The 10,143-nt window shown below is 37.7% G+C and overlaps 1 protein-coding gene across 1 annotated transcript in view; it reads left to right on the forward strand.

The window, feature by feature from the left end:
- Positions 1-1,800: 1,800 nt before the first annotated feature.
- The window catches only part of LOC101859858 (glyoxylate reductase/hydroxypyruvate reductase), a 15,918-nt gene continuing 7,575 nt past the window's right edge, over positions 1,801-10,143 (forward strand). The window contains exons 1-2 of the mRNA XM_005098877.3: positions 1,801-2,159; positions 8,794-8,876. Coding sequence (XP_005098934.1) covers positions 1,955-2,159; positions 8,794-8,876 — 288 coding nt within the window. The 5' untranslated portion in view covers positions 1,801-1,954. The remainder of the gene's footprint in view (positions 2,160-8,793; positions 8,877-10,143) is intronic.

Here is a 10,143-nt window from a genome sequence, read left to right on the forward strand (position 1 = left end):
TCTGTCTGTCTGTCTGTCTGTCTGTCTGTCTCTGTCTGTCTGTCTCTGTCTCTGTCTCTCTCTCTCTGTCTCTCTCTCTCTCTCTCTCTCTCTCTCTTTCACCCACACATGCACAGAGACCCTCACTCACAACAAAATGAACAAAAAACCACGAGAATGAGAAAATGCTGGGTCAAGGACAAGGCTAAAACTAAAAACAGGATAGGCGAAAACGCTATCGTGATAAACAATGTTTTCTCAACTACAAAAAAAAAAAGACTTGTTTGTTGCTGTTACATGTATTGTCGTTGTTTTTCACAGATTCGTTCCCAAACATGTTTTGAATTAGAGTAAAGAGCAGCATATCGACACAACAACGGTCATATAGTGTGAATAAAGAGAAGCACGTCGACACAATAACCGAATATAAGTGTGAGTAAAGAGAAGCACGACACAATAACGGCCATGTACGCGTGGTTATTGAGAAGCACATCGACACATATATAGCGGTCATATAAGTGTAGGTAAAGAGAAGCACATCGACACAATAACGGTCATATGAGTGGGTAATGAGAAGCTCATTGGCACAACAGCGGTCATATAGTGTGAGTAAAGAGAAGCACATCGACACAATAACCGAATATAAGTGTGAGTAAAGAGAAGCATATCGACACAATACTATAAAGGCCATGACGTGCAGGGAAGAAGCAAGATATAAATTATTTCAAATAATACCGTAGATTATAAAAACTCCAGATGGAAAGAAAAGAAGTAGGGCACAATTGACGCTCTCCAACCCTCTTTTCCATTCGCCATATATTAAAGTAGCCTATAATTAAAGAACTTGAAGCAGGAGAATCTGTTCAATTTGATTATCCTGGCAAGAAAGCGGCGTAAAGCGGGGCTGGGTTAAAAAAAAGAGGGGGGGAGGTGGGTTAATATCCTTGTGTGCTTGGAAAGACCTCATCAACGTTCTTCAGACCCAAATATAGACATTAGCTCAAGTAACGACTTCTTTTATTCAATTCTAACATATTCTTTTTTCTAAAGCATTAAAGAGCTACAATTATTATCATTTGAAGCAAAAATATTTAAAACAATAACAGCAGCGGTTTTATGATCGCCCAGGCAGCTGCCCAAACAGCAGCCAGTGTCAGTGCCCACGCTCGTCTATCGTGTCAGTCCATTATTAAAATATTAGATATAACGCTCTGCGTTTATTTCCAGTAGTTTTACTGTTACCATATCCGGTCCTCTTTGATAAACGTTTGCATGGTGATCCTTGTGTAGGAACGACGTTCCCGTTGAACGAATTAATACAGATCTAGTTAGCCTAGATATATTTATTGCGCCTCTCTTTTCTTTTCATTTCTTGTGGTAAAAATCAACAACAAAAAGCGCGTCAACAACAATGCCAAACAACTGTCAAATAAAAAAAAAAAAAAAAACCCCAGCGGATTATTTTAAAAAATCAAAAAAATCAGCACCACTGTTTTCTAAACTGAGACCATCATGCTATGGAAAGGCTTCTTCAAGTTCTGGAAGATCAATTTTTAAATCAAGAAACCACTCCCTCAGTGAGAAGCAATATCATATTTCATTGCATAGGCCTAGCCTTGATTTAGCTTTGGCTAGGCTAGTTTTTTTTATTTTTACCAGAGAGTTTACGCTCTCTTTTTTTAGGCCTCCTAGCCTAGCCGAGGCTACTAAGAAACGACGAGAACTTCTAGACTAACCTAACCAATCATAGCGTAAGTTTTCTGCGCCAATCGAAAGCTTGTGTGTCGTCAGTTCCGGCAATACCGTTCTCCCCCTCCTCCTCTCAACAAAGCCGGGTCAGGCAGGAAAGAGCAAGCTCAGTACTGGTAGCCCAGGGACTGGAAGAGAGAGGCGCTCCCACCGCACTACTATAAAACCGAAAGTAAGCAGCGCGTTCCCTGTTGCTCTTCGGTTCAAGTCAGCAGAAGATTTCAGAATGCCGGACAAAACAGTGTACGTTACCCGCAGGATTCCTCAACCAGGAATTGATAAACTAAAAGAGGTATTTGAGATTGACCACTACGACAGCGATGATGCTATTCCCCACCAAGTGTTGGTAGAGGCATTGAAAGCAAAAAAATACGATGCCTTGTTGTGCATGTTGACAGATCAAATTGATGCTGAAGTGTTGGATGCAGCAGGTACGTCAAGGTTTCAATATTTCAGACTGATTTTAATCTGTACTCTCAACGTTTTTAATGTAGGACTTTTTCTCTATAGTTTAGTAGATCTATTTATTTGTGTTTTGCGAATAAGAAGAAATAACGCCCATTAGAACCTAGCACTAGGCTAGGCGATCTTCCGTGTTGTGAAGACTATGCTAATGAGGTTTCTCTGGTCCGGCGACCTTGACATTGGGGGCATCCTAGAATGTCCTTGTCTGTGCCGCTGCGTAAGAAAAAGGGAAAACTTGGTGACTTCGAATTGCCAGATTAGTTTAGACTGAAAACAATACATTATGCAACGAAGTTTTGTAACTTTTTTTTTAAAATGGAGACATAAAGCTTTATTTTTAAAAAGAAAAGCGAAACAGCAGTTCACCTTCCGGTCACTAATGTGCAAGGTTGTTGCACAGGGGACAACGATAGTATACATGTTCCGGGCCCACACTACAAAATTAAACTTCTGACTTTACTTTCGATATTGGATTTTTAATCGAAAACAGCAATAAAAGATAGCCTAATAATATAGTTTTGATGGTTTGTGCAATAATGATCTTTGGAAAAGGGGAAGGTGGTTGGGTTTGGGTGTTCAAACAAAAATGCAGTAATACTAATAGGGCTTACATTACAACCACCAAATGATAGATTCTAAGAGACAGAATAAAAGTTTGTAAACAATAGACATAAATCTAAATCGAGTGCATTCGTGGCGCAACTTATTGTCAAATACAGGGTGATAAAAAACAACAACAAAACTGTACAAATTTTTTTAAAAATATTTTCGTCCACACTGAAGTTTTGTACATCAAATTTGAACACAATATTTGGAAGTCAAAAGGAATTTGTCTAATATTAATTTTAGAAAAATCCACTGAATAGTTTTGCTGACACAGCCTGTAAAAAAACAACCCCCATATTCAGCTATGCCCCCATTTTTGTAGTATGATGCACTAGTTCGCATTAGACGTTGATCTAGGTTAGATCTACTAAAAATCCCAACGATTGAGCCATTGCATACTACAGCGGTCTAACAGGCCAACAGAAGTTTGCAGATAGATAGTTTTTTCTCAAGTTTCCTTTGCCTGCTGAGATCACGGTTAATGGAACTCTTTCCGGACGTAATTTTTTGGGGATGTAGACGTAATTAACTTGTGGCTCGATTTGGCTACACAGGTGATATACAAGATAACTTTATATAAGCATAACCATCAGTCAAAATGTTACATATGACATCAAATTGAAGGAAATAGAATGAGAAATACCTCCCAACATGAAACAAGGATTTTTGAACATTTAAGTATGCATTACAAGGGTTAGAAATGGCGATGGAGATCAGAAAAATAAATTTTGACGGAAAAATTACATTCACCAAATATGTGAAAGCAAATCAGCATAGCTATCTTATCATATACAGGCCAAGAACATTTATTATGATCCATAAATTTCTGAAATCGCAGCTTTTTATTAGAAAGCAATACTCCAATTTTTGTTTGAGTTATGATATTTATACTGAGTCCGGTTACATTGTTTTGTTGATGCAAGACTGCAAGAACTAATTCACTCGTTTTTACCCAAACCCACGCTTTAACAAAGTGAAACTAGATGTTTTCGTTTCCTGAATCTTTTCCAAGTTTTCAATAACAATAAAAAGTAATAATTATAAATGACGGATCATGTTACAACGAAGCAATACTGAGGCACCCTATCATAGCCGATATATCAGGGATACGTCCGGAAAGTGTGTGGACTATCGCCTATATATTGGCGATATGATTTCGTCCGGAAAGAGTTAAGATAAGTAAAGAGCAGAGATCAAGCTTTTTGTATTGAACATTTCCTCACCATCAACTCTCTTGGTTAGTTTTGCACAAGGTATTGAAATAGTGTTAAAGTGCCCTTAAGGCCCTCTTTGATGTCAAGGGTGGAAATTGTCCATCAGTTGCTACTTGTAGAGAATCAGAACTAGGTCAAACACACACCGTTCGTACCCCTTTAAACGTCACCAGGGTGCAGAATTCAGTAGCTGAGCTCCATGAGACGTCTGTCCATAGACTATTTCTGCCTCAGTAACTTTCTTCCATCTCACCTGTACGCATTCTCAAGGCATATCTTCATCTACGACTGTACCATTTGCCCATTGGGAAGCTATCAAGCAATGTGTTCATGATTCCTTGATCATCCTGAAATGCGGGAACATTTCCTGTATGACATTTGTTCCTTGGCAAAGCCCATATTCACCTTTCAGGTTGTATCAACTCCATAAATGCTGTCTATTTGGGCAACCTTCCCCCTCCCCCCCTCCTATTGTTTCTAGAAACAGCTCCATACAGTAAGGAGTACAGAGTATGTGGCTTTGATTACTCATTATTGAGTGAATACTTGTGTTTGGCCATCATTGAACATTACGAATGACGCTTTAAAATGTGTCTAGCCCAAAGGAGGACATATAGACCATTGGTTCTTGGAATTCCAGAATTTAAAAAATAATTTTTTAAAACTCTGTAGGAGATAGAAATATTGTTTAAAGAGTACAGGGATGGAAAGGTTAGATTTTGAAAATAGTGGGAAAGGAAAAATCAAACTAATCATTTCGTGACTTTCCTTACAAGATCTTTTAGATTGGTGCATTTTGCATTTATAGGTGATTTTTATAAAAAGCCATTTCCGTTTTCAAAAATAAGTTTCTTCTTTGTGAATTTTATGTCAAACAAATTCCTTTTGAATGAATTTATCTATTCCAAATTACAACATTGTAGTAGTACAATTAGAAAAAAAGTGTACAGTTTTTCAAATTTTGTGCGAGATATTTAGAAAAAAAAGTGTACAGTGTATCAGTTTGTCTTAATAGATCAATATTTTTGTAAAGACCTGTTACCTCTCTATTCTAGAAAATTCCTTAATAAATACTAATAAAAAATCCTATAGTGTGGTAAAAAATGCAAGGCGCAACACTATCGAACACAGATTCTCCAATTTTTGCCCAATGGCTTACATCGATTTGTCTTAACAGGTGAATATTTTTTCAAACTCTTGCACACTGTATTCTAGAAAATGCCTTTAAATACTAATGAAAAATCCCTGTCGATGGTTTCTACAGAATTTTAAAAGTTTACAGCTCGGGCAATATTACTTTTAAAAGCAGGTCTGTCATTTTTTTTCTAATCTCAACATTATGCTTATTGAACGTATGTTTAGGGAACGTTTAGTGCAAAAAATGTGTTCACTGTAAAATTAATGTTTTGTAATAAATTTTGCCACTAAAAAGTGTCATTGTCGAGCTGTGACGTAGGCCATATGCGTATGCAAAATGTGTGTGAGGAGCGGGAAGTGCTGTGAACAATCCCATTTTCAGCGTAATGAAGACTTATAGTATTTTATATAAATCTATGAAGAAAAGTTTTTTAATCGAGCCTCAGTTGTTGTGGAAAAATGAGATTAAGTTAAGACAAATTGATTCAAACTGATCAGATGTGCAAAGTATGAGTGACATTGATTCACCCGTTAAAGAGATATTTGAGGATAAGTTGCACCTCGAATATTTGACCGCACTATAGTGGGTGGTTTCTACTGATTTTAAAATGTTTACATCTGGGACGATATCGCTTTTAAAAGCAAGTCCGTCATTTTTTTCTAATCGCGAGATTATCTTTATTGGAAGCATGTTTTGAGAACTGTAAGTACAAAAAAGTTCATATTAAAATTAATTTCTTGGAACTAGTTTTGCCTCTAAAAAGTATCATTGGTGATCTGTGACGTAGGCTATTACAGTAGAACATGACTATAGCAGGACCATCCCTACAGTGGGACTTTACCGGAATCCCCCTTTTTTTTCCTATGTAAACTCAATTTCTTATGCTTGGATATAGCGGGGCAACGAAAGTTCCAAACTCGGATACAGGCATTCAGCGGTGCGCATTGTGATTGGCTAGTCCAGTGATGAGTGAGGTGGGGCTGGCGGCAGAGAGAGAGATGGTGCGGAGAGACGCGTTACGTGAGCCATTCCAAAATTTAAAGTGATGTGCCATAGCCTAGACGCTCCGTGCTGTATAAGAGCGTATAGGCCATAGCCCTAGGCTAGGCCAAAAAGTAAAAGAAGAGGAGAGCGTGTAGTAGTGTATGATTCCTGACTCATTGAATTGCGATTGTTGATGCTCAGGCATACACACGCATCCACTTCACCAGTTGTACTGTAGGCCTACTGGTACGATAGACAGCACAAGCAAAAAACCGACGAAAAGATGGCTTCCAACAAAGACTAAAGGAAATGCTTCTCACTCGAATTATAGGCCGAGATAATCAACAAAGAAAAGGAAGACTACTCTAAAGCGCAAATTTTATTAATATGGAAGGGATGTAATCATGTGGAGTTTTAGAAATTTTTCAGTAATTTCCCCTTTGCATTCCTATAGCGGGAACTCGCCTACAGCGGGATTTTCCTTCTGAAACCAAAAGTCCCGCTATAGCTGTGTTCTACTGTATATATGCGTATACAAAATGTGTGTGAGAAGTGGAAAGTGCTGTGAACAATTCCATTTTCCGGGTGAAGGAGATCTATCGTATCTATATATACATATTATATTTGTGAAAGTTCGTCACTTTGGCCGCCTAAAACTTTCGAATTTGACAAAATTAATGGTGGTTCAGAATCGTTTAAAGGGTGCACAGTTCTATTGAGGAGCCTTAAGTCACTGTAGTTTAATTTTCAGTTTTTCATTAATTTCGTTTAGATCTAATCTTGGGAAAGTCAGTCTTCTAAGACACCATTGTAAACAAGTGAGGTTTCCGTTCAATAGCTGTGCGCACTGTTGCCACACCTTTGAAATTCTGGAGTGTACAACCACGAAAGCGGAATAGAGAATCAATCTATACATCACTATATCTAAACCTTCTAATTTTTTTCATCTCTCAGGATTTATTGCTCCATTCCAGTAGAGTGTAAATATAGTAGGCCAATGACTTTCGGTTGATGTTAATGCACTGATCATTCCTTTCAACGGAAGGGGGCCCAGCTAGTTTTATATAAATTTATGAAGAAAAGTTTTTAAAAAATCTAACCTCCACTGTTTTGGATTATAAATAAGATAAGTTAAGACAAATTCAGACAAACTGATGTGCAAAGTATGGATGACATTGTTTCATGTGTTAAAGAGCTGTTTGAGGATAAGTTGCGCCACAAATTTTTGTCAGCACTATAAGTTGGCTCTAACATTATGCTGACTGCTGCATCTTCAAACTCTCTCTATAAGTATCCTTTAGATATATATATATATATATATATATATATATATATAGGCCTCATTAATGGAGGAATACATAGGCTTGTATTCCTGTGACAAATTGGTACAAATGTAGGTACAAACTATAGGATTGGATATGGAACAAGGGTTTTTCCAGTGACATCTATAATGCATCTATCTGTTCAAAACCATTTGTGTCATGATGTGACATGGTAGAATCAGACGCTCGTCAATTTTGGAGCATTATGGAGTTATTGATATCATCTTAAAAGCCTGTCCTTTTGCCTTGCTTTCGATATAAAATAAATAATTAATTTATGTTGGAAACAAGTCGAGATATTTTCAATTGAAGGAGGTGGAGGTCGCTTGGTCTCAGAGGTAAGGTTAGCGAGAAAATGGCTGCAAAAGTTTATTTATTTCCTTTGCTTGAGAGCCAGTGGAAACTGAAAATTTACATTTTTTAATGCCTTAAATCAACGTTCTTCAGTAAAGTCCACACAGAAATGTGTTCTTTATTGGGTAGGAAAGGTGTTGAGACAAAAAACAAAAATTCAATAAAAATTCCCCAACCTGCTGAAAAGGGCTGATTTCTTCACTTTAATTTTTTTTAAGAGAGCCTGATTGCACCTACGATGCCTCACATTTAGATATCTTAGTTCTGCAGGAAAAAGTTCTCATAAAAACCGCAGCTACTCATAGACAAAAAGTACAATCGACTTGTGGAACCCCCCTCACTTCATTTCAAAACCAAATATTTTCTGATGTATACGTAGCCTACTGGAATTTATATAAGACATAATAAATCCGAGCCTTGAACATGCAGCATTTGGTATGATACAGCAGAAACAGTCAGACCTCTAATCACCACCTGTCCTAGACAATACAATCACTTGTACCAATGGCCATTTCCTATTTCTCCCTTGCGTTTTTAGGGGATAATCCGGTTTTGGTCCCAATGATAAGTATGAAGTGTGGGTTTTGGCTCCACTGACGATTACCGTTGGTTCTAAACGATGATACATTTTGACATGCGTGCCGATATGGGGGAGATATCAATAAACCTAATTGCAAAACATCAAATTATGGTTAAATTCAGGGAGGGGGGCATTCAAAGTTGTTTGTAAAATATTGCCTTGATAAAAAACTACAGTGGAGTTGGCTTCTTTGGTAAAGCCAGGTTCTTGGTTTAGAGAGATCGCTCAAATAGAAAAAAAGTAATGAGTTTTATTTTCTTTTGGTCACAGCTGTTTTTGTCTTAAAACTTTGTTCAGTTTAAGCGGACTCCACTGTAGGACTCCTCGGTAATGACTATGCACTTGTCACTTTCTTTTGTCGGTGAAACCACCACTGTGCACATTTTTGTTTCTTTTCTCCAGGTCCACAGCTGAAAATTGTGGCAACAATGTCAGTTGGTTTTGAGCACATCAATCTTCAGGAATGTAACAAACGAGGCTACTTGGTATGTTGATGTCTCATTCTGTGAACTGGGGGGGTTTGGAATGATTTGATATGTTTTCACGATAGGCCTATATTCCATGATCCAGGCCTTCTTTGAATCAAGACCTTTGGAAGATTTAGTGACTTGCACAAGGGGGGGGGGGGGGAGAAGAAAGAAAAGAAAAACCAACGTATCCCCCTGGGAATCAAACTCGCATCTTCAGTGTGCGACGGTGGAGACGCTATCCACTACTACATTACGCTGACCCCGTGGTTTTATGCACCCCGCATAATTTAGCAAAATTTGATCATTTTTGGCGTAATTTCTGATTATTTTTCTGTATCGTTCTTTGTTAAAATTAACAGAGTCGTATAATTTCACATTTTTTGGGCTCATTTTGCATTATTTCAGAATTTTTCTTGCATAAAACGACTGGGACAGATCACAGATACCGGTCTGCCAACTGAGGCAACGCCAGGGGCACCGGAAGTGATAATTGACAGAAGACGAGAAATAGAATAAAGAATTTAAAACACACAAAAAAAAAAAAACGTCGAATGAGATTAAAACTAAAGTAACACGATGCTGTCTCTGTTTTGAAGATTTGTTGTGAGTTGTTTTGCGTATCTCCATCGCACTACACGAGAATCTGCTTTCACTTTCAGTTCTAAAATGACTACTCAGCTCCGAAACAAATTGACATAAAAACAGTTTTTATCTGCTTTTACGTTTACAATTCATTCACAAACTAAACTATGTCGTCCAATATCTCAAAAGTACTTAAAATTAAAATGCAGACAGTAGGCCTACCCTTTTTGTCTTTTAAAAGACGACATGACCAATGTATCGCGGTACCTCTAACGTTTTTGGCTGGTCTAAACTCTCAGCTGTGAGTGTGAGGTACTCAAGAACAGAGATTTCGAGAGTAGGGTAATTAATTGTGAATGTTTAACCCCATCCGTTCACCCTGTGGTCATTTTGTACCCCGGGGTTGTATTCTTTACATTTAAGATTACTTCTAGCACGAAAACCTCTTTCAAACTTTCAGTAGTTCTCAAAAAATCCTTTTGATAGACTGCTATGCAAAGAATACAGATCTAAAATTAACGAGAAAATTTCTTATTTTGAAAATGGTGGCACAGTTTCCCACGTCACATGGGTATGGTAGTTACACACGACGTACGGATAGGGTTAAGAAGCAGGCGACCAATGTTGTGGTACTGTGAGACTACTGTACAGTATGTGTGTGAGGTGAATAAAAGTTGGTTTAAAAGGAGGGTTTGGGGTG

The sequence above is a fragment of the Aplysia californica genome, unplaced genomic scaffold (genome assembly GCF_000002075.1).
Source record: "Aplysia californica isolate F4 #8 unplaced genomic scaffold, AplCal3.0 scaffold00195, whole genome shotgun sequence".
Lineage (NCBI taxonomy): Eukaryota > Metazoa > Mollusca > Gastropoda > Aplysiida > Aplysiidae > Aplysia > Aplysia californica.